General features: G+C 48.0%; 1 protein-coding gene across 1 annotated transcript; it reads right to left on the bottom strand.

Moving 5' to 3' along the window:
• Window positions 1–7,161: 7,161 nt before the first annotated feature.
• Window positions 7,162–24,808, bottom strand: LOC115326871 (lysosomal-associated transmembrane protein 4A-like). The gene is made up of 6 exons (XM_029987800.3): window positions 24,734–24,808; window positions 21,654–21,759; window positions 18,944–19,029; window positions 15,515–15,616; window positions 13,109–13,165; window positions 7,162–7,383 (listed from the first exon to the last, which is right to left on the bottom strand). Exons 1-6 carry the CDS (start codon window positions 24,806–24,808, stop codon window positions 7,210–7,212), a joined length of 600 nt encoding a protein of 199 aa, XP_029843660.3. The 3' UTR covers window positions 7,162–7,209.
• Window positions 24,809–25,378: the final 570 nt, after the last annotated feature.

Below are 25,378 nucleotides of genomic sequence, written 5' to 3'. Positions count from 1 at the left end.
TTTGTTATACATTACTTGAGGGTTGATATAAACAAGACCACAGATACTACCAGTGGAGTCTATTGAAATACTATCAGAATCCAGCAAAGGTCAAATGCGAGCAATGTATATGATAAATGTTCCTTGTTTTTTTTTTTTACTTTGCCCCTGCACTTGGATTGTCTTACTTGTGATTCTCTCCCCATGGCCCAGACTGTATTTAGCATGTTGCTCGAGCAGCATGCAGCTTTTCTGCTTCGGCGATCTTGTTTAATTCAAGAGATACAAAAAAATAGTATACATAAGCTGCCAATTCATTCAGACCGTCAGCAGCATTTATTGTGCGAGATGTAAATCTATAATGATGCTCCTGCAATTGTGGCCATATTTCTTTATTTTTACATACCAGCTGCGATTCATATACGTTGCCTGCCCTGTCAACCATGCTTGAAATGTTGGTTGAAGTTTCGCCTGTAGCTACAGGCCATACCTCGATAAAGGCACATATAAACATTTACACTTCCTACGAAAAACGCGCCAAAAAGAAATTAAATAGAAACGAGCGCGCCGTCAGCTAGCGTCGTCACAGCCTCCACAGGGCGAGCTGGGAGAGTCGGGGAAAAATTCTCTCCTCGCCGTGACGTCACCCCGGTTCGCCGTAAGGGGGCGCCACGCGAACTTCTCGGGGCTAATAGATGACCCCCGGTGGGGAGGGAAAAGCGCGTTTGAGGCGGTCACTTTGCTCGAGCATGTTGCAGTGTCGTCTTAAAATATTATTTACGTTAGGATAGTTAGTGCCATAGGTGAGACACAGATTTGTGCGTTGTGTGTTGCTCTGTGGGGGACGGTCCTCCAGGAGATCGCTGCGGTTCAACATTCTGGCTTTATCGATCGCATTATCAATTACACGTGGTGGATATTTTTGATGTGTCAACACGTTCTTGAGGTTTTGAGCGCTCGCGTCGTAATCATTTCTGTTTGAACAGATGCGTTCGAAACGGTGGGCCTGGCTATAGGGTATGCTGTTCTTGCAGTGACGTGGGTGGTCGCTCTTGTAATGAAGGTAATGTTGCCGATCTGTTGGCTTGCGATAAAGCTTTGTTGTTAATTTCCCATCCTCTATTGTAAGGGTCACGTCTAAGATGTTAATGTCGGTTTGGGAGTAAGTGTGAGTGAAACGGATGTGTGGGTGGACAGCGTTGTAATTAACTATGAAGTCTTTCAGGTCCGCCTCGCTGTGTGTCCAGATAAAAAAGATAACATCTATGAATCTTTTGTACAGTAGTGGTTTTAATGGGTAATCGCATAGAAATTTTGACTCTAACTTCCCCATAAAGATGTTAGCATAACTGGGTGCCATCTTGGTGACCATTGCGGTACCGCTAACCTGTCTAAAATATTCATTATTAAGTTCAAATACATTTAGTTCTAAAACAAGCCTTGTTAGGGTCGCAATTACGTGACCATCTGGGCTCTCTGGTTTTCTTTGGGACTCGTGCATATCTATTAACGAAGATATTCCGTCGTCGTGTGGAATGTTCGTGTACAATGAAGACACGTCCAAGGTTACAAGATATGATCCTTTCGGTATATGTAAATTTAATATATCCCTGAGGAAGTGGGTCGTGTCCTTGACATGCGAATCGAGGGTTGTAGGTATGTGCCGAATTAGGTCGTCTACATAGCCCGATAGAGGTTCCGTTATTGTTCCTATCCCGGATATGATTGGACGGCCTGGATTACCACTTTTGTGAATTTTCGGAAGCATGTAAAAGCGACCGGGGGATGGTTGTTTTGGCTTCATTATATTGTATTCATTAGCGGTTATCTTGCCTCTGTGTACAAGTTGTTTGAGCTCTGACGTTACGATCTGAGTGTGGCGTTTTGTAGGGTCGCCTGGAAGACGCTCATAAAATTGTTGATCGTTTAGTTGGCGGTACCCTTCCCGAACATAATCGTCAGTACTGAGAATCACAGTCGCCCCTCCCTTGTCTGCAGGTTTTATTGTGATGTCTTTCCTAGTACTTAGTGATTTCAAAGATGTTCTCTCGGATTTAGTTAGGTTGTCCCGTCTCCCTTTGTACTTGTGGTATTCTCGCATAATATCCTTTTGTACAGCCAATATGTACAAGTCCAGGCCGTTGTTGCGACGGGTCTTTGGAGTCCAATCGCTAGTTGGACGTGGCTGTGTGTTTTTGGAGTTGGACGGTTTATCTACAAAGTATTCCCGCAACCTTAAATTTCTGGCAAAGTTATCTAGGTCTCGGAGGACTTGGAACTCATCAATGTAACCAGTGGCAGGGCAAAAGTTTAGTCCTTTAGAAATAACTTTTTCTTCTTCGGCTGATAGAGTAATTCCACACAAATTAACGATAGTGCATGTACCACTCGCCTCGTTAATATTTGAAGAGTTATCTTCGTCTCGGCGCATGTTGTCTGTAATTCTAGTGTTTGGCTGAATACCGGCATCGTTTTGGTTTGGTACGGATGGAGGTTGTATGGGGTGTGGTACTTTGTCTCGATCGCGTTTGCGTGACTTGATTGTTTCAAGCTCGCGGCGTTTCTTTCTTTCGAATTCGTGTAAGGAGGTTGTTTCATGCGTCGAAAGCGGGTCGTTCGATCGGATAATAGTGGTTATTGAGGTGTTACATTTTTTTACTTGTTTATCACTATGACTGATTGCGATTTTTACCAGTTTAAGTGACGCCTCTAAAAGGACGGAATCCCATTCCGATTGGTCAAATCGATCGAGGTTTGTGATAGCCGGAGGGAGAGACAGTGACATGCCCCTCGCTGGGGACCCCCGCGTTCAGGTACACTTGCAGAGTTGATTTGTGGAGTTCATATCTAATTCGCTTGTCAGTTAATTTTTGTACTTTAAGGAAGGTGGTACTGTAGTTTGTTGGCAAGGAATTGGACTCACCGGGAACAAGTCAGTCTTCTTTTGGGTGAGGAGTTTGCGGGACGGTTCTCCGTAGGTTGCAGCGTTGTGTTGTGGAGGGTCTTGAGCCCCGAGGAGTCGGGACCTTGGCTCTTGGCGTCGTACTGTCAGCGAGAGCCGGGAAGTCATTGCAGTCGAGGTCAAAGACTGTGCCATCGGTTGTAGAGTGTGGTGCTCCGTGGCTCTGAACCGTATCGCAGGAACTTCTTGGGAGGGAGAGTCTTCTTCTTGGAAGGGCGTCCTTGTGGGCGCTACCGCTCGAAAGCGGTGGAGAGGCGACCGTCGGAGGTTTCTTGGGTGGGGGGGGGGGGGGGGGGGGGGGGGGTGACAGGAACCTCAGATGACCATCCAGTTAGCGTGAAGGGTTTGCCTTGCAGGAGCAGGCTTTTCAAGTTTTGTGCGATCAGCGCTACTCCGGAAAATCTCGGGTGTAGTCCGTCCGCGGCCAGAAGTCGACGAGGCGGGAGCGTCGTGAACCCATGGTCGAGGAAGGTCACCTTGCCCGGTTTCCGGCAGTAGCCCTTCACCGTGTCATTGAAATGGCGGGTCTCGTTGTTGAACCAGTGTATGAAACGGTCATTGGGTTGTTCCAAACGGCGGTTCGTGTACCGCGGTAGCACGAGTGATACAACAAGGCTGTGAAGCTCCGGACGCGCTTGCAAGGTGTTGATGACTAGACGGCGACAACGTCGAAGCGTTTCTTCGGAGCCGAACTTTTCCAACTCGCTCGTCCCGACGTGGAAGATGAGGGTCGTTACGGATCGTGGAAAATTGGTCAGCTCCCTCTCGATATCGAAAGTTGAGGCCCCGCGGATGGTGATGAAAGCAGGGGTCGCCTTGTCATATGGATTTAAGTGGTGAAACAGGTACCTCGTCTGGGAGTTTCCGATTACTGCGGAGGTTGGAAGGTGCTTGGGGTACTTCCGTGAGAGTTGCTCCACCGTGGGTGCGCCGGGGGCCGGTCTTGAAACAGTGGGCATGGTGGCATAAGAGCCAAGTGGCCGAAGGCGTATATATAACGAAGTGAAAAACTCACGGTGAAAAGCAACAAACAGCGGAAGTTTAATCGACAGTTTCGCCGAGAGACTCGGCTTCGTCAGGAGATGACATTCAAGTGAGGGCAAATCGCCGCGGCAAAAAAGTTCAAAACTAGGGAGAAAAAAAAAAAAGAGAAAGGGGGGGGAGGGGGGGGGGGGGGGCGGGGTGTACGCGTTTCCACAGGGCAAACAACTTGACCTGAGCCCGCTCCTACTGCGGGGCGGCGAAATACAAAGTGCGCTTGAGCGCTCAGGACGGTGGCTACAATTAGCCCCGAGAAGTTCGCGTGGCGCCCCCTTACGGCAAACCGAGGTGACGTCATGGCGAGGAGAGAATTTTTCCCAGACTCGCCCCGCTCGCCCTGTAGAGGCTGTGACGACGCTGGCTGTCGTGGTAAGTGTGAAATCTAGGCTTTGTGATCTATTATTTTGGACGTTTAAATTCTACGTCCGATTTTCGACCGATCGCTCTTTGGTTGCGAAATCCAGTTCCATGTATTCGTCCATAACAACGCCTCTAGCAGCGGTTTCTTTGGAGCCGTGACGTCACACTTACGGGGATAATAGACGCTGCAAAACGCTGCTTCCGCGAGCAGTACCCTCCCTCTCCCCCCACGGCTCACCTTCCATCGTTCGACTGGCAACCGTTTTAAGGGACGGCTACCATTGTAACCGCCGCATATTCCATGGAAGACTTCCGCTTCAAGTTCATGGTGTATATGCCGTTTCACCGTGGGGCTTAGCGCCAGACAGGGCGTCATATTTTTAAAAGCGTTTGACACCACCACACCACCATAGGGTGCCCTCTAGATAGCCTTTCTAGTGCCTTCAAGCCGGCGATGTTCCGGAGCGGCGCCGGCATGGTGGTACCCTACTCAATGGAACACACAGTTTGGAAACGAAAATGAATGCAAACTAACGCTTAAAAACCGGGTTCTCAGCATATCGCGCTGCGATTTACTGCTGAGGTGCAAGTAGGTGGTAGAAGTTTACGGTGAAAAAATTAAGGAATCAAATGTCCTGGTTTAACAGAAAAACACAACAGGAACCTCTTCTGGGCATTCTACGCTATCACTTCGCAGACGATGCACGTGTAGTGAGAAGTGCTGCCAACAGATGGCATACACCGCGTCGAGGTAGCACCGGCCAATTCGGGTTGCGATAGCAACCCAAATCGGCCTGCGGTTCCTCGACGCGGCGTACGCCATTTTCGGCAGTTTTAAATGATCTGTCAGTCGGTTTAAGGACAGAAATGTTTGAATAACAACCGCTGCAATACAACTTATGGATTATGTACAAGAGTGAAACGGTACGAGGTACTTTTTATTTAACGTACCTCAAGTCGCCTGCTTAGGGCATTATATGAGGGAGGATGCAAAAAACAGCATGCAATAACGTGCTTATTACACGCGCAAAAATCATATCAATCTAAAAAAAAGAAAATAAAAATAATAGCAGTATTGAAAAATTCATCTTTTTTCATCTCCATAGAATTTCACACAACTTGAAAAAAGTTGCCTTGAGGTACATGTGCCATTGGTGTTTTCCGCTCCGTGTAAGCTTTCGCAATTATGCGCGAGAGTTGCCGCTAAGAAGGACAAAGGCCCCGCCTGCTCGGTGAAGCATGAGAATCAATATGTTGTTTGCAAGGTGGGAGTTGTTTACACGATTCCACTAACGTGTGGGAAAGCCTACGTCGGGCAGACGGGCAGATGTGTTAATCACAGATTGCGGGAGCATGACTTGTCGTTGCGATCTGTGGTTGGAGCTGTAGGGGGGCATTTGCCATTGCATTGTCATGGTTGTGGGTGCGAACCTATCTTCAGTAAGACTAGTATCATTGGCAATGGTAGGGAAAGAGTGAGTAGAGAAATTGTAGAGGCGCATGCAATCATCAAAGCCGGCGCGAACTGCGTAAGCCAAACGTCACTGGGCCTGAGTAGCAAAGAGATGTTTTTTTTTGGACACGTGGTGAATGTGTCATGTGACGTGGGCGGAGTTGCTGTTTTCTTTGTTTTGTTTCCTTGTGATTAAATTTCAGTTGAGAGTCAGCGCTTGTCTGTTCGCACTTCCTCTAGTCCCCGTTTACTGCGCGCTGTTTGCCTTTTTGTCAGTATGAGCCAACTAACCCACATCGCCACCCTTATTCAACGTTATTAGCTTGGAATGTTTTTCACTCGGCGGGACTTATGTACGCTCGCACGCAACGCCACTGAGCAAGAAAGTCCTTTGTGGAGGTCTAATTCCATGGACAATGGCGAGCGCTCTCTTTCAATCTCTCCTTCGCAAAACATGATGACATAGCTGGGGTGTCGCAGTTTCCAACGTTGGCAGTATCCTTCAGTGACGATATTTGAATCTGCGGCTCATAGATTGGACCCGAGCATTGCGTGAGCACTCGATTTGGGCTCGTGATAATCAATAGCTGGACGAGCAGCCATTGAACACTCACCGTGTTCAATGGCTGCAATGACTACAACAGCCGAACCACGCACTTTTAAATAATTTCATCATCCCACCAAACAGCACCCCTCTATCTATTCGCTAACGGCAGGTTGTAAAATCTCGAGGAAGGAAAAAAAAAGCAACACGGGGAAGGACAAGAAGCCACGTATCAAAAACTTTGCCAGGGAATACATCTCACTCCACGAAAATCCGGTAGCGTTGGCGCCGACAGCTTCTGCGTAGTTGGAACGGCTGGACGTACACAGCCCCGGGCTTTTCCTTTATCGTCGTGGGTTGATTGTGTATTGACGACAAAAGAAAATCGGCCGTCTACAGCCTGTGCACGCTTGTAATAGCCGTATTTTAAGGCTCGTTCACACAGTTGTGTTTGACTGCGTTAAGATTGCTTGCGTCGAGCTGTTGCTATGGCGACCCATACGACGAGCCAATGGGGAAGCGCTATGTTGCACGACGTGACGGAGCGCAACGCAGTTGTCGCAAATCTGAACCGGCTTTTGCAGCCCTCGGGAGAGCGGAAACAGCTGTCTCTGGCTGTGGTTGTGATTCCGGTATGTCGTTGCGCGGGTGGCAGTCCTCTCGCTCGGCGAAGCGCGACACGTAGTTTACTGCATGTGTTCTTCGGGACGCGGGGTCTCCCCTCTACTCAAAACGTTTCGCTGCATGGCGCCCTGTCTATTGCGCGTGAAAAAAGTAGAACATATTCTCCTAGACTGGTAAACCAGTCGCACCTACTTCAACGAAAGGGTAAAAAGAAAGCAAGAACACGAGGAGCAGACATGAGCTTCTTCACACAACGTATCCTGAATTGCGCACTCCCGGAGCCGAAGGCGGGGCACTGGGAGGTGGCACGTAAGTCATAGGAGGCACAACTTGAGCGGCAGGCATCGTGCCAACGCCTGGGTTTCTCTCGGCAAACTCCAGTTGCTTGTAGTAGGACACAACTACCCAGAGGAAGTAGATCTGGAAAAGGGAGTGCGAGAGTCACTAAAAAGACTTAGGACATCGAACGCAAGAGAGGAGGTCGCCCCTCTCCGGCGTTCGCTCTATTAAAGTGGAAAGCGGCTGGAGGAGTTTCTACCCCATACTCTTATTCTGTCACCTACTATTGCTTCGGATAGGTGGCAATTATGATTTTGAGCACCAAGAGGGTTGAAGTGTCAGTACTTTGAAGCGAACCTTAGTGGCTCTTGATGTTGCTCTTGTCATGGACACGTCGTTGCAACGACATACTATAGGGTTAGAACAAGAAAAGGACATTGGGTTTTTCGGCCCGCGTAAACAAACAACGCAGTTCAGAAAGCTGAAACTCCATGAGAGTGTGACACTATAGCGGTGGTGATGAAATGCTAAAGTTTGAGTACATGACGTTACCTGGATCAACAAGATATACGAGGGAAAACAAAATTTGTCTATGAGCCGAGGTCCCCATATGGTCCGCATCAGACGAGGCAATTTTCGCACGAATTTCGGTGTTGCTGGCGAGTCGTTCCCTAGCTTTTCCCAGGTCCTCGTGCTGCAAGACGAATTGCTGGGTTCGAGTCGGGCTCGAAACGGACGAGCAACTCGGACAACTCGAAGACTTTTGAAGCGGCAGCAGCCAATCAGGGACGCAATATTTTCACGTGACTACCCTGTGGTGGCGATGACAACTACACTTCGTCTCATCCTACGATGGACTAAAGGCCAAAGCCACGAGCCGCCAGGTCCAATCACGTTCCACGCTAAACTATGACACGCTAAACTATGACACGCTTAGCATTTATTAGGTTTGGACGAATAATGCTCCGAATCGAAAAACGCCGCGTCATTTTTATAGCTTCGACACTGCAAAGAGCCAGTACGTCGTGTTTTCTTTCTTTTTTTTTTTACAATGTAAAATTGTGAAGTCACTCATTGCTCGATCCGAACCACTGTCCGCCCATTCCCATCAGTGATCCAAGACACGGGCACCGATACGCGCATCGAAGCGAAATACCACGGAATGTCTAAGCTACACGTGATTGGATCTGGTGGTTTGTAGCTTCTGCCTTTAGTCCATCGTAGGGTGAGACGAAGTATAATTGACTTTGTTGGTTTAAAATGGGTTGTGTTTAGGAATAAGTGATTTCAAAAAGATTAGTTAGTATTCTCAACGTTCTATAAAAATTTACAAACACGTTTATAGCACGTAACTGTTTGTCTAAGTAGCGCAAGAAAATTAAAATTTCTTGATCATGGCAAATTGTAACAGTTGGGTTGTTCCAATTTGCCTGTACTCAACGTTACTAGAACCCTCAGTTGGGAAACTCACCGTTGAAACCTGGGCCGCTGGCGTCCACCGAGACCGATCTAAATACGATAACAGCGCCACTCTTTATCGTTTGTCTTTACCGTGGTCACCTTGAGCTTTTAGAAAGCATGTTCTTGCTTAAAAACCAACGGAAAAAACTCTTTTTGTAGTAACTTTTATTGAAGTTTACTGCAATATGAACGGCGCGTGATGCTTTTTAAAATCTTTAGTTCGCAAGGTTTTGCGGCACAATTAATATTGCTTTCTACAACCATGCCTCAACGGTGATTACAGGTAACACGTCCCGACCTAGGCGCATCTTAACATCGGTAGTATTTCGCTGCGCGTCCGCTTGGTAGACCGGAGTGGCACCCTGGAACCCTTTCCACCGTATCTGTTTCGGCGCCAAAATGGCCGATTAAGGCCAAAATAGAAGTCACGTGGAGTTCCTCGAACGGCTGCTGCGGGAGAAATGGCGGCGTTGTGATCGCCATTAGCTCGGTTCAAGAGTACGGATCGGTTTGACTTTTTCAGAGCAGTCTCTATGGGAGTTTCCCAACTGAGTGGTTCTAGTAACGTTGCCTGCACCGGGAGGTCGCATAAAAGTCGCAGGAAGGAGGGGTATGCGACGTCAAGTTGCTGGGAGAAATGTCTCCGTCTGAATTGGGTTGAAATCAAGAAATGTTCTTGTGGACAACTGTAACATTTATTTTCCTGAAAAAAAAAAAAAAAAACTCGACAGGAAGAATGAAAACATTCTCGTCTTTTTGGCTCCATGATGAATTGTAGGCTGAGGCGGAAGTCGGCCTATAGAGAATTTTTGTTTTTTTCTCGTATATTCTCTGGTATATTCGATCCATGGAACGTCATACTCTCACTTTCGCATCTTGTCACTACCGAAAGCGTCAGGTTCTCGCGGAGTTTCAGCTCTCTGCGATGCGTAATTTATCTTTAGGGAAAAAAACAAAGAAAGAAAACATGTTCAATTCTCTTGATCGGGCCCTGCACTTTCTGCCCTAAGCTGGCAGTGCGGTGACAGCTACGCGTCCACCTCGTTACATGACCCTGCCCTCTGCGCGTGGGTACGTATACCGTTCAGCCAACGCCTGAAAAGCCATGCCGAGGTCAGTCCTTCAAAGTGACCACGGCAGGAAAGCAAAAGGATGCCCCAGCGATAGCCTCCAATGCCGTTAGTGCCTTCTATCGAGGGTACTTCCTTTGCACTAAAGCAGGCTCCTTTTCCGAAGAGGACGCTTTTGGTCGAGTCCCACTAGAGCGACAAACAGAAGCAACCGACACCGACACGCCGCAAGCGCGTGCAGCAAGCAAGCAGGCGAAGGTATCTTGGGCAGACTTGCAATCACTCGTGCTTACTTCACGATCTCCGAGAGACTGCAAGCCTGCCGAAGGTATACCTTCGCTTACATGCCACACGTGCTGGAGGCTTGTGGGTTGTCACCTTAGCATGCACTATTGTTAGCCGTGCGTGCCAAGAGCCCCAGCTAGTTGCTTTGGATGAAACCTCGGAGGCTGCACGAGCGCTCGTGCAGCGAGTGCTCTAGTCAAGGCAGTCGAAGCTAGCCGCTCGCGCTTGCACAGCCTTCGCAGTTAGTCCGTGCTAAGGTGAAATGAAGTATAGTGGGACTTGGAGGTTGGTGGAGGCAGCAGTTACGGTGCCGTGTGGTACGAACTCCTCCTCCTTTCGGAAGAAGGTTCTTCCTACTAAAGGAGCTTAGGCAGGAATGACAGGAATGTGCCGATGTCAGACGACGCCCTCCATTTGAATCTATTTTCCGCTGGAGACTATTCTGCTAAAGGCGTGGCTGTCACACGGCTGGCGAAATGCTATTTACAACCGACATTGATCGCTTTGGGGCTGGCCACGCGGAGTTAACTAAAAATATTATTTCAAGCTTTTTAAAACCGCTTACAACGTTACAAATGAGTAAACTTGATTTTTTCTGGCGATTTTTAAACACATATAAATCAAATAGCTTAGAATATATCCATTAGCAAAGAAGCCAGACACTTGCAACAAGCGAGAGTACAGGAAAGGTACCCGCGATTGTAGAGAGAGTCCAACTCAAACTACGGGGAGCTGTTGCAGTTTAATGGGGGACGCCCTTTATCGGAAATTGGCCGCGGGTGAGCATGCGCTGTGTTATCGCAAGGCTAGGAGGAAAGCAGTTGGGAAGGCGGAGTCGTTCGCAGACGACCAACCTGTTCGTCACCTCTAGCTCGAATTGCAAACGCGGCCCATTAACCACATGACCCCGACCGAACGCGGCCCATTAACCACATGAACCCGACCGCGCAGTTGGAAATTCTCTATACACAGCCTCTCTGATTGTTTGCCATCACCCAGCGGTTCTCGCCGTCTACTTATAGGGAAGCAATTGCGATAAATTAAGGGGGCGTGCAGTGTGCCCGTCATTATTACGACGGGATCGAAGGCTCTTACGAATTCCGCAAGCTGCTTCCGTGGCGCAAACCTTGAGCAACCGTAACCTGAGTGAGGCGGTTAAAAATGACCTACCGATGAAAATGACCTGTCTACCGCTATAGGGCCGCCCTGGTCGGGGCTTGAGCTATGTCCGCTTTTGCCTACACTAATTTTACGGTTCACTAAATCATTTCCTTCCTATAAGAACAGCTAGAAATCACTTAACGAATTGTATCTTCCCATAGGTAAACTCTGCACACTGTTTCTACCCGAGTTTCGTGCTTAAAGGGATACTGAACCGAAATTTCGAGCTCACAAAACAAGGGTGAACGGATAGGCGGGACGCTGCAAAGCCCAAAAAACATCACTCATACAGCGATATCTCTACCGGATCGCCGTATTTTTGGAAAAGAAGTGCGCGATTGAACACGGCCGACGAGGCCGACGAGACAAGGTACGTCACGATTCCCATTCCCTCTCCTCCTCGCTACGTCCCGTCAAGCTGGTGAACCGAAGCGAGGAGGAGAGAAGCGAGGCCTCTTCCCCTCATTCTCAAATTCTCCCGGAGGACAATGACGTCAAAGACCTCGCTTGATCGCGCCCTTCTTTTCCGAAAGTACGATCATCCGTTTGAGATATCAATGCATGAGTGATGTTTTGGAGTTCGTAGCGTACCTGCAATGAATATACTACTATCGTAAATTCATGCTGTATCACATGCACTCCTTATAATGTTGTTTTGAGCTACCATTTGGTGATCTTCCCAAGGAACTGAATACAAATTTATTTAATAAATTAAATTTCATATTTTTTTCGTGTCTGTGTGTGAAATCAAATATGCAATATTCCTAAGGATAAGACAACGGGGATCAAAGATTGAACGTTCAACGCACCTATCATAGAATTCTGCGATTCGGGTCTGCACACGCCAGTTGTCAAGGCGCACTGGGTGAAGAACTGCTCGCATCTTGAGACCCGCAGTCGCGAACGCCAAATAAAAACGAACTATCACAGAGGGGCTGACGGCCCTGCTAAATACATCCTACAAATCTTCCTTGTGCCAACTGGCATAATCAGCTGGTCGGAGAAGCTAACGCACGATTTTAAAACAAGTGCATGAGTCGGCCTGCTCTGGTGCTGGAATGAAGCTCAATTTTCTGAAAAGAGATTCTTAGGGAAACCACTGAAAACAAGCTTGCGCTTAATATTCGTAACTTATTTTCGAGCGGCTGGCACCATCAAGAATTTAAAAAAAAAATTTAAAAAACAGCAACTCGTACGAACGCTACGCATAGAGGGGGGTTCGTACTGCGGCGGGCGTCGGGTGACGGGGACGGTTAACAAGCCTCAAAGATGGCGCCGAGCCACTGATAGTACCCGCGGCCGCCGAAAGATGGCGCTAATAATGAATGAGGCTAGGTGGCGTAAGCTACCGCCCGGTCCAAAGGGCTCAGCCGCATTCATCCATCCATCCATCCATCCATCCAGCTTTAGAAGGAAAATTAATGTCGTGTGACCCGATGTCACGTAAGCTATATACACCAAATCAGTTTCGCCGTTAAATTTAGCGGCAAATCAATGTCAGGCGACCTGACGTCACGCGACCTATACATCCATTTAGTTTGCCCGCTCAATGTATCGGGGAATTTGATAAAAATAAAGACACTTACCCTCCTAAACGTCCGTTTAATGTCTTCTAAATAGTCTTAAACGATCGCTCCTCAAATGCTGCATTTCATGCAATATACTACTTTAAAAATAAAGGTAGGTCGCTTCCAATTGTTTTTATGCGAATAGTATTAGCGTGTGGTCCTGTATCACTACCGCGTGGTGCACTGTTTACATTCCTAATGTACAGCAAAGATGCCGTCATACCTCAAAGGCCGACAGACCGACCTTGCGCTGTATAAGCACGTCTAATGATAGTTTTTTTCTTCGCACGGCTGTCGGCATACACGGCGAATTCAACTCACTTCAAGAAGCATGGACACCACGAGCGAAGTGAGGGTTCCGGGAGACCACAACATGGCCTGCAATTTAAACACATACATCGTAAGAGCAGATCCCTGTGCCGTAGAATTGGGGTGACCATAATCGCCACAGTAGAAAACGGGACATCGAATCTAAGAAGGCGAAAGGGGAATGGGGGGGAGGGTTGCAGAAAGAGAAGCTGTGGTACTATTTAGTTTAACTCAAACACGCACCTTTTACCAGAGTCCTTCTCTGAGAACACAAGCGCCTTTCTTGTCCAATGAACAATGGGGAAGAAATATTGCCAACCGAAGCAAGCCCAATACACCCTTTTTAAGATCTCATCAATTAAAAATGGCGGTCGCGATTTTTCGGCTTTGTTTTTAGACTTATGCTAGGTGGCGCAAGCTACCGCCCGTTACAAACAGTATAGCCATTAACATCCATCAGAGCCGTATATGTAGAGAGTTTGGCCATTCGTTGGGAAGTATAGGAGACAAAATAGGAGGCGCTATTGGCCGAAACCGGGTTGGGCGTGTTCCAGGGCGTCTTCAGAAATTCGAATGTGACCAACCAGAAGCCGGAAATAATACCCTGGCGGTGGTCGCGAGAAACAAACCTGATAACTGCATTGGAGTAACTCTCGATGGCTGAAAATATGGTACACGTGATGTTTCAATCACGCTCATCAAAAATGATGGTGGAAGAGTGCGACTAGCGGAACGATCGACATGATCTGTACGCCAAACGCCGAGGGCCGGGAATCTGCCGTCCGAGCGGTCACACTCTGTCCGCGCGAAACAGAGTTGAGCGGCGCATTCGTTTCTTACATCTTTCTGCATGATCATGATCAAAACAACACGTGGACCCTATTTTAAACCACAAAGAGTTACTACACTTCACTCTTACGCACTTATTAAAACCATATCCGAACATAGACCTTCGATCAGAACTGTTTCTCGCTACCACCGCTAGGGGATTCTTTTCGGCTTCTGGTTGGTCAAGAGAGCATGCCAAGCCCTCTTTCCGAGTCTGCCGCACGCCCTGGCTCTGCCCGCGCCTCCCATTGACCAAACTCTCTACATATACGTCTCTGACATCCATCCATCCATCCACCCATCGAGCCCGAAGCGTGTGATTGGATCCCGAATCCTCGCCGAACGCTGAGGTGTAGCTCGTGTCCAATACGAGCCGAGCACTATTGGCGTACTCTGATAGCTGGCACATTTGCCACTAGATGGCGCTCTTTTTCGAAAAGGGTCAGGAACGTAGAAAACTCCCTCAGTAGACAGGTCGATGTGAACAAAATGCATTCGCTGTTCAAATCCCAGAAAGCGCTCAACGTACGGTAGGGCTGCTGGCGGTTTATCAATTAACATTCCGATTAATCGATTAATATGCTTCAATTCCCATATTTATTTTTTTTAATTAATATAGACGGTTGGGCAAATGCCGCAAAAAGTCCCATGAAAAGTAAAAAGAATTTTCGTTTTATTAGAGTTCGCTTACGTTTTCGTATTGTCTTCCAGGGTACATCCTTTTAGCATTCTATGTGACTGTCAGCCAGAGCGAATCTATGGCTAAATTAATAATCAACGATGTTTATAAAAAAAATATTTTCTAAAAGAACAAATGTCGAGTTTTGACACTTTTTGAGATATTATGCCTGGGCCGATACAAAGGATTAATTGAGTAATTAATCGGTTAAAGGATAGCGATTAATCGGTTTGGGAATTTAATTGGCGCCCTGCCTTAACGTGGGGTAACCTTTTCATATCATATTTATTTTTGTAAAACTCAGGCCACTACAAGTAAACATTCCTTCGGGCTTATTTTCTCTAACTCGCTTAGTTAGAACTGATTACGAAACTTTGCGCGTTCGCACGAAAACGGGACATAAGGATTTATTGAGACAAAATGGCTGGATGGCGGAAATGTGCCTCTTAAAACGGGTTTAATTTTTACCGTCTCGTACCGGCGTGAGGTCGTCAATCGCTACAGCGAAGATATTTCTCATCTACAGCTGAGACGCCAGACGTCCAGTGAGGCTGACTAACTTCCGGTTGCGTAAAGATACGTACAACACAGGTGTTCTAGGAATCACTTCCAAACGTATTTAAACATAAAAAAATGGTAGGGGGGGGGGGGGTGGCGGTATTTCAATATTACTCCGAGTGTTTTGTCGCAATCCAACATCTTCAGTAGAAGCTCCCCCTCCAGCACGTGCTTATTGCTTTTCATCGTGTTTTGGCTATCAAAGGTGGAAAGAATACGCTGGGGGAGACGCGACCGTTACTTTTCGTCGTGCTTTGACTGCACGCGCATGCTCGAGGCTTGCGAAACGCCGAAGTGTTATGTAAGGTAAAAAGATCGCTGGAGGCGGAACAACCGAAAGCGAGACGACTCACGGTGGTTGCGAGAACTGCGATCAGGAAGATGACAAGGATCGCTCGGAACACCAAGTCCACGAGTTGACATATCAGGAAAGGCAAGACGCAGAGACGATTATCCTGAAAAAAAGAAGAAAAGACAATAGCTCAAAATATCACAGAACCTACAGAATCTCGCAGATGGCTTGATAGTCTTTCTCTCTCTCTCTGTCTCTATATTTTCGTAGTCTTTAAAAAACGACCGAACAAGTCCCCTTTGTGCAAACTCTGTACGCTTCGCGACACTATTAGCGCGAACAAGCCATCGTCACTTTTATTTTTTGCCAGTATTGAAGAACTGTCTTCAAAACTACTGCAGTGGTGGTAAATGCTCAGTTTGGGTGATAACCTAAGTGGTAAATATTGATGCTCACCTGTATACTCTTTCAAAGTAAACTTCGAAAGAAAGCGCCGAAGTCGCGAGTTCGCGCCAGCAGAGTCGCGCAGTGTAATACGAGTGAATAAGACACTTTGCCAAGGTGATCCCCAACGGGTGTCAAAAAAGCGACGCCGAGGGTGTACTTCATTGTACTTCGTCCCCGTTTTCACCATTCGCAAGGTCCAGGTCGGCCTTAGAGGGGCACCAAACCGCTTTCTGCCATAGTATATTTATGGCCATGACTGAATCTATACGCTCTAAAGGCTCGTTCACACAGTGGACTTCGAGTGCGACTGCAACCACTGGCGCCTCCTTAAGGCTACTTGCATCGAGCTGTTGCTATGGCGGCACTTACGACGATCCAATGGGGAGTCGCCTACCTCGGAGCAATCGCAGACACCAGGGTGTGCCGTTGCACGAAAAAGGGCAAGACTCTACCCTTCCTCGTCCGATGGCGCCATCTGGTGTCGATCTTTTGATACCGAATTTAATAGAGAAATGGGCCATGGATCATGATGTGGATTACCCGAGACTGTGGTAACGGAGGGGAACTCGGTGGAAGAAAAATGACTGAGGAAGAAGAACGTCCCAAGTTCAGCTACTGCGTTTATTCCCTCAAAGCCTTATATTGGCGACGTGAACGATCAAAAGCGTCGCTGTGGTCGGCCCACCACAATTGACCGAATGCTGACTATGACGTCAGCAAAGGATTTCTCATCGACGCAAATAAGAGGAATGTAAGAACTTCAACTTTGACGGTGTTGGCAGTGTTGCTTTGAGAGCGCTATGATTTGAGGCTTTCACCAGGCTCATTAGAAACGCCATCGAACTTGTTGTTCACAAGGTAATGACGTCACGAAAGGTAACCAAACAAGGGTGCCACCGAAACATCTCGCCGCTAATAGCCACAACCTATTCACCGAGCACCGACGCCACAGCGCCAACTTTTGGACACGTTCCAACGCACGCTGATCTTCACTTGAACCGTAAACAGTGACCTCAGTTCCAAACTGGGAACTCTTGAGCAAAGCACCCTGCCGACCCACTTTCTGTGGGCTGTGCTGTGCCTTATCTAAACGAGGACTGACAAGTCCCCCAACTGAACCCTTGCCCCCAAAATGACTCATTGCGTTTTGGAGCGCAGCTCTTACCGCTCATTCACACTGGAAGCGGATCCGCGTTCGCAAAGCGGTTGCGAACGCGGTTGTATAAAGATCCAGTACAATGGCACGCGCACTTCATGTCATCGAGTGCGCGTGCAATTGCACTGGATCTTTATACAACCGCGGTCGCAACCGCTTTGCGAACGCGGATCCGCTTCCAGTGTGAATGAGCGGTTAGGCGCCCGTTTCCGGCTTGAGCGGCGTCGCCGTCGCCGTCGGCGTGACTACGCATTGCATTACGGGACGTTTTCCATAATGGCGTCACACGTGAAGTCGAACATGACCTCACGAGGGTCACAAGGCGTTTAAATGTGGCTAAAAAATTTTTCCGCTAAACTTAGCGGGGAAATTGAGCCGCTAAATTTAGCATAAAATTTCCCCGATAAATTATAGGAAAATTTCCTGGCTCAATTAGCGGCGAGATGTTTTGGTGGCGCCCTCCTATGGTTTCCCCTTGTGATGTCATTACCTTACGAGCAACAAGTTCGATGCTGTTTGTAAATAGCATGGTGGAAGCCTGAAATCATTGCGCTCTCAAAGCAACACTGCCAACACCGTCGAAATTAAAGTTCTTTCATTCCTCTTATTTCCGTCGATGGTATACCCTTTCCGACGTCATAGTCAGCTTTTGGGCCAATCGTGGAAGGCCGACCACAGCGACGCTCTCGGTCGCGCACGTCGCCAATATAGCGGGGACATTTTCTCACCAATTTAGCGGGCAATTTTTCTGCTAAATTTAGGGGGGAAATTTCTCCACCAATTATTTCCACTAAATTTAGCGGGGAAAATTTCCCGCCAAATTGAGCGGGGAAACTTTTCCGCCATTTTATGCGGGTAAATATTTCCGCCAAATTTAGCGGGCAATTTTTCCGCTAAGTTTAGTGGGAAAATTTTCCCGCTAAATTGAGCGGGAAAATTTTTCCACCCAATAGACCCTTTCCGAAATTCAGTCTGCCCACTTTGATCGCTATCATCATCTGTTGAAAGGCATCTGTGCCATACCGATGACGGCCTTCTAGTAACTCATAAAGGAAGACGTTGAAGATGCTTCTAAGCGGATGATCGCGGGCCAGTACGACGCGACAGAGGAACGAAACACAAGAGCTACGCAAGCGTTTATTTCTAATAACTCAGATTCAGTCAATCTGCGGGCGGCACACAACCGGCTTTAAAGCATTTTGGCGTATAGAATTTTCCCGAGGCATCTGAGTGGGTTGGAGCTTTGTTCTGAATGCAGGTTCTTGGTCACCATCGAACTGAAAGTGATCGAGAAAGAACTCACACTGAAGAATTCCTGGCGTGCCGTTGACTTGCAAAAGTGACGGTGCCGATACAAGTTCATTTCCGCCATTGAAATGGCAAAACCTAAACTGCTTTACGAAACGCCAGATGGCACTGAATTTCGGAAAGGGTCTATTTAGCGAGGAAATTTTTTTCGCTAAAATTAGCGGGCACCAGACACTCGCTAGATGGCGCTACAGTTATCAAAATGGCGCTACCCCCGATAAAACGCCCAGGCCGACCACCCCTAAGGCCGGCTCTGGCTGTACCCAGCGAAGACACAGCTACTGCACAAGCCTTCCCCTCCGAGTTTCGAATCTCCTTGCGGCCGGTTGCGGAAAGCGTTGCTGGACAGCGGAAACGATCCACGAAAACTCCCTTTTTAGGGAGCATTCGTAGACGGCTTCAGCAGTACGGCTCAGCTCTACGCCAGAGATCGGAAATAGGCCAGGCTATAGTTTCGCGCACGGGCCGTAGATGTGTAGTGGCTTCTTCGTTGCGGGGAGCCTCGTGGAGGTAAAAAAGGGATCTACGAAAACTCCCCCATGTCTGGCCAAGAGAAGTCAGGAATTGCGGATGGCTTACCCTGCGTACCCCCCATAGGCACAGGCAGGCAGCAATGAACACGACGCTGGAGATGATGGCTAGCAGGACGAGTAGAGCGAACGCAGCTGGGGACAACGAAAGAATCCATTTATCAGCGTCTGTTGAGCCATTTATCGTATTGTTTGGTTTTCATTACTCTCCGAATATTAAGGCAACAAGATGTTTCGTAAAGCCGCACCCACATTCATACATTATACAAAAGAGTCGGTGTTTTCTGCAGATATGATGGCAGACTTATCTACGTTCACGCCCGTTTGGAGCAACAAGAACTGTCTGGAGACAGATCTTGTATTACCAATGAGTCAGGCAGGTCGTACAACGAATAGACACTACTCAGGCAGTGTCCGCAGACTCGAGTTTTTTTAATGGTAAACAAGCAGTGTGTTCGCGGCTTTAGATCGTCTTCAAATAGTCGATGCAGCTCCAGGCGTGTGAATTCGAAACAGGTTTCGAAGTGGCAGCATCGGCTCCGACACCGATACCACTCCACAAAAACGCTATCTGCTGGTAAGGTGTCTTAGATGGCTATACTGCTGTCCCGATACACAGTGAAGCCGCAGTCACACCTGTGGCAATCAGTTCGTCGAGCGACGTTTTATGACAAATTGTTCTTCGCCGACCGTGCGACGTTTCATTGACAGTTGGTTTCACCGAAAAAGGTTGCCGCGTTCGTTTCGTCGGCGTACCTCGCGACATTTCGTCGAAAACACCTTTCCGCGGAAATCGCCTCTGTTGTCGTCACCCGGATGGTAACGTGTACGGTAAGTTCGTCTGCTTCTCGCACAAGGGTTGAGATAATGTCAGAACGCCGAGCTCTTGTCGGCTGATCGAAAACAATCCTCGGTCGACCTCGAGGCATCAAGCATTGAGGTCTACCCACTATCCTTTCAACCAAAGCCAATCAGAGCTCGGAGCCATTCTGACGTCACAGTAACTCCTGCGCGAGAAGCAGACGACTTGCTCTCCGCATAGCTTGCCGAACCCTTGGCGGTTCTGACAGAGTCTGGTGCAAGCTCTTGTTTGAGATAATACTAAGGTTCCCCCGAGCGGAGAGAGGGATTCCCGCCCGTAGCGCGGACTGTTCAGAAGTTTAAAACTAGGACTCGCAAACTTCTTTTTCCCCTATCAGAGCTGCGAGTTCGCCCTAGTTCCGGTATGCTTCCAGCGAACAAAATGAAGCAGTAATCCCATTCACTTGCTAAAACAAAAATTACATTGTCGACGAGACGTCAACGGAGCATGCATTCACGAAACGATTTTCCACGAAACATCAGTGTCGACGAAACATGTATCCATGAAACGTGCGTCCATGAATAGTTGTCAACAAAACGCGCTCTCGTGAAACGAGTCTCGACGAAACGATTCGGACCCCAGTCAAACTACAAACATCATGAAAAAAATTTAGAAAACAGTGTTTGCTGCTTACATGATAGCAAGACTATCTGCACTCCTCACGCGTGCTCGAACCATGTTTGCTTCACACGTGTGCAAGCTTTGACCGTATGTCTGCAGGCAGTTTTAATGCGAAAGCATTAACTATCCCATGGAACGGAGCCGCCAGCGTCCGTAACGGCAAAAAACAAAAAATAAATGTTGTTGTTTTTTTTGTTTCGTTTTTGGCTGAGCAAAACGGCTTTCAGATAGCCATTGGCTGGGACGCGCCATAGTTCCAAGGAACGCCACCCCTCAGAGAAGCCCTCTTCCTGGCGCTCCGGCCCGCACGCCAAGAAGGAGCGCGCTCGGCAGCCGCTCCCGCGTCAGGCGTTGCTGGAAGGGGGTGGGGGGCTGCGGCCGCTTCCGCTTTTCTCGGCGCCGAGGAACATGGCGGCGCCTGAGGCATCTATATCGTCAGCGGCCGCAAAAATCGGCACTAGCGAAACGTTGCAATCCACGCTAGTACACCGCAGGCGAATTAAGCACGCGGGAAGAACGACCATTCATGCTTTCATATTCACAACTCATGAGAAGTGCTTAAGTCATTCATATTAAAAATAGCGCAAAAGAGACGGGACAAAAAGACGAAGAAGCACACAGGACAAGCGCTAACTGGTGCTTGTCCTGTGTGCTTCTTCGTCTTTTTTTCCCGTCTCTTTTGCGCTATTTTTAATATGAATGTCCATTACCAACTTGCCCAGCAGACCAAACTTTTGCAAAGTGCTTAGGTGTTTTCGGAATTTTCACTTTAAAATACCTAACACTTAGTGCCTACATATGAGTCGTAAAACAGAGGTTTGAAGAAAAAAAAACATAATATATTCATTATAGAGTACCTTACGTTTTTAAAGTCCGCCGCAACATCAGAACGGCAAAGCAAGCTTCACCGATGAATTTCTCTGAAAGAAATGGCGTAGACGGGCCACTTTGTACGAATGCACGTTTTTTGTTGAGGTTTTTGAGGGGGAGGAGCATATGGCAGCGCCCACTTCTCTTAAAGGGACCATGAAACAATTTTAAAATCAAATTTCATCCAACGCACGTGGTATAAAGTGTGTTGAAACACCAAAACAAAAAATAGAGAGCCTAAAAATTTTTTCCGCACAGAACGTTTTTTTGTAACATATGTAACAAAATTGCCATAGAAAAAAAGAAGGCCTCAGATAGTGTTCGCAAACTGGCTTTTGTACGCGAGTTTGCCTCGAAGAAATCTTGCATTTGTTTCCGGAGAAGGGGGTCGCAAAGACGCGCTTACCCATAGCCGCGCGGTACAGCGACGGCTCGTTTGCATGGATGTTCGCAGTCGACCTGAGGAACCCGGCGAGGACCGAAGCGGCAGCCAGCGAAATTGCACTCCCGATCTATAGCGAACGAGAAAAAAATAAAAGCTTAAAAAGTACTCAATCATGCGAACAAGGACAAGGGACCACAGAATGTGCCCCGCACAAACCGCCACATGGTATGACGTCACACAACTCTTGGCGGCCCGATTGGTCGGGAGCGCAATGCTTCCAGAGTAGCTGCGCGCTCTACAATATAGTAAAAAGGCTCACTCTAAGATCGTCTGAGAAGCTCGATGCCTGCAGGCACCAATCTCAAATTTTTATCAAACGCGTATTTTTGTGGTGGATTTCAGCTTGTGAAATGTTAGAGCGTAGCTCTATTTCTGTGAAAAATGCGACCAACAAACTTGCCCGGGTCAACGGCAGACGCGTTCGCGAACGCCGCTGACCCTGGCAAGTTTGTTAGTCTCGTTTTTTACTGCTACAATTTGAAAATTCATAAAGTGAAAAAAAAAAATTCCCGACTAAAATACATCTTTTATGAATATTTGAGATTTTTACGTGCAACCGCCGATTTCAGAGCGATCATCGGCATTTATGTCACCCCCTTTTAGGCAACAGCTGTGTGTCAGTGTAGGTCCTGTAAACAAAACAAAAAAAAAAAAAAAGAAAAAAAACTCGAAACTGTTTATTGTTGTCTGTTTTCAGTCTCGAGACTCCAGACAATATTGAAAACTTCTTTGTTTACTCGATACAAACACGAACACAATTCATCAAGTCGGTTCTTCATTTCTCTTTATTTAATCACAAGACCAGTTGATGCGGTCGTGGAAAGAGCTGCTCCCATTCCTTTTCGGGTGTGCCCATAGCAACAAACTGTACAGCATAGCAGCTTTACCTAAATGCTTTGTGATTATTTGGTAACCGTGGGCGATTCCAATGTTTACAACAACCAAAAAGCAGACAGGCGGTTTTCGTAGGATCGCCACTTTAGCAAGCAAAGGCGTGCGCCAGTCAAACGCACCGTTATAGAAACGGGAACTCGGAGTCCCCCATTCGCTTTCTGTGGCCCATAAACAACACGGAAGCATACCTATACCCAATCGGCTGACTGGCATTTGCACTCTATTCAAAAAATAAAGGAAAACAAAACATGAAACCTTTTTTTGAAGTGGCAACTGGAAACGCGGGAGCTGACTTGTATCTACACACCATAGAAAAACGAAAAGAAGGAAAACATGAACCTGAAGTGGCAACTGCATACCCGGGAGTGCTTTGAAGGCTGCCTTTACGAACATCGTTTCTCCGGATCACCCGAATCCCCAGCTGCCGCTTCGTCGGGCGCAGGCAGAAGGAAACCTGAAGAAACTTATGGCGAATTCCACTGGTCGTTCTGGAGCGCACCGGGATCGACATTTCTGGAGCGAGCCTATTCCACTGGGCGATCGGGATCGAGACCGACGTGTTTCACTGGTCGTTTTGGATTAGCTCCCACTCCAGATCTCGATCTGGATCCGAGAAAAGTCGCTCCCACGATTTCGGCGGATTCAACCGGAAGCCAGCCGGGCCAGCCCTCGGCGCACACACGTGACTTCCTTTCTCGTGGGGCATCTCGCCTGATCTCGCCCATCTCGCCTCGGAAGAAGGAGCACGTCGCGGGCTGGGCTCCCAGATTGTCTCGACATCAGAAGAATTCGTAATGGCCGCTTGCTTACCCCTTGGCTCGACAGCCGGTTCGTTTTCCAGGAAGAAGAAGAGAAGGTATTTGCCGCGCTAAGGGTATTCCGGCAATCTTTGCTAGAAGCGACTGAGCCATTCCTGCCGCTCGTGCGTCAAACACGTGATAGCGCCGCGATTGCGAAAACGTCTTCGAAATAACCGCGGCGGCCGCGGAAAGGGATTCCCGGGCAGTCGAATGACGGGAAGGCATCCGCCGATCCCGGAGCAGTGGTCATGTTCTACTGGGGATCCGTAGGCGGCGCGACCCCATTCGGATCGTGTGCTCCAGTCCCGAACTGGTCAACTGATCCCGGCGCGCTCCAAAACGCCCAGTGAAATTCGCCATTAAACCGCGACAACGCTTGCTGTCGCTGCTGCAGCCGACAACGGAACAATGTTGAGGCATGTCGGAGAACTTAGAAACGCGGAAACGCCGCTGCTTCCAGCAGTCCCTAGCCTGACGCACCGCGCCGTCAAATATGGCGGATGCCTGTCTGCTGCTTCTGCGCATGCGCCGTGAGAACTCCGGGAAAGGCCCATTCGGCACACATCAGACTTCACGCTTGGCAGCTTCTTGACGCATGGCCATGCGGACTGCATCGTTCACCAAGGCTGAAGGGGTTTAGAAGAGATAGTAAGCCGGCTCGTGGGCTAAAAGAATAGTGAATCGAAACTCAAAATATAAAATTACTATAAAATATGAAAAGGGCTACCGAATCGAAAGTTAACCCAACAGCAGCCAAATGACGTTTCTTTTTTTCTTTTCTGAAAGGTGTATTGGCGCGAGTCCGTGCGACCACTGTGAAAGCAGAGACAGGTGTCGAAACAAGGCCAAAAAAAAGAATCGAAATTCGACTCGGGTTTCGCGTTCCTCCCGGCAGGGGCACTGACGGGTTGGAGCTACGTGCGCAGGCGCAGTAGCGTGCCTGGTGGCTTTCTTTGGAAACGTGCTGTTCCCCGAGCTCCTGTCATGGTGCGCCACGTCACGGCGTGTGCCAGAAATTTTAGTAAACCATCGATACACTTGCGCCTTGCCGAGCTCCTGTTATTTTGCGCCATCTCAGGGCGTGTGCCAGAAATAGTAGCGATCCTTCAACAGACGTGCTTCTTGGCGAGGCGGCGCCGTTCAGAAACCTCTGTCTTCTTCTGCCGTGGGTTCGACTTATATACAAACTTTTTTTTCGGAAAACATTCGTTTATACGGGGGTACCCCCCCCCCCCCCCCCTCCCCCGACGTATGCAAATCTGCAACTTCTAGACCGATGAAGAAGTCAATAAGCTGCTAAAAAAAGGAAAAGAAACGCGGTTCCTTGCAACAACGAAGTTTACTTACCATATTTAAGATGGCCAACACCATTGTTCCAGTTCGAACTGTCATGCAACCGCAGCAGTGCGTGAGGTACGCCATGATCGTAGGTGAGCGGCAGACAATTCTTCGTTGAAAACAAACTCGTGAAAACGGTTTCTCGGGTCGCGCTTGGATCCGTACGACTGGAAGATTCGCTTTCCCAACTCCTCCACTCTTATATCGTCGGTTCACAAGTCCGCAACAAATTCCTTACCTGCACCTCCGAGCTCGGATGCGAGTGCTGTCTTATTCCTAATCCCGGTCGAAGATAAAATGTTGCGCTGCGTGGTTTCTATTCGATCACACGGGAGGCATACCTGTTCGAAGATAAGCAAGTTTGTCGCAGCAAGAGAAGTCTATACTCGCCGTCGTATGAAGAAAGAAAAAAAAGCTTTGCGCACTGTATTTATTTCAACGTTGCGCGTAGTCCTTACAAGATTATTGCAACCCATTTACGCATTCAAATATACATTTAGAATTTGGAACGTGCGAAATCTTCGGGGTTAGTTACTTTCGATTTAAGCGACTGCCACTGTTTGTTGCTTCAGCAATGCGTATTTTAGGGAAGTGTTTCGTATAATACCCTTCCTTCTCTTCAATCTCGGAATTATTATATAGTTCTTTTTGCTC

Source organism: Ixodes scapularis, unplaced genomic scaffold, assembly GCF_016920785.2.
Source record: "Ixodes scapularis isolate PalLabHiFi unplaced genomic scaffold, ASM1692078v2 PGA_scaffold13__105_contigs__length_92229423, whole genome shotgun sequence".
Taxonomy (NCBI): domain Eukaryota; kingdom Metazoa; phylum Arthropoda; class Arachnida; order Ixodida; family Ixodidae; genus Ixodes; species Ixodes scapularis.
Note: the sequence above shows the minus strand (reverse complement) of the source record. Positions and strands in the feature narration are given on the sequence as shown.

Coding starts and splice junctions, on each gene's coding strand:
- LOC115326871 (XM_029987800.3), bottom strand. CDS start 24,808: ATGGCGTACCTCACGCACTGCTGCGGTTGCATGACAGTTCGAACTGGA. Junction 19,030..21,653: donor GCTGTACCGCGCGGCTATGG/GTAAGCGCGTCT, acceptor CGTTGTCCCCAG/CTGCGTTCGCTCTACTCGTC. Junction 15,617..18,943: donor GCCTATGGGGGGTACGCAGG/GTAAGCCATCCG, acceptor TCTTTTTTTCAG/GATAATCGTCTCTGCGTCTT.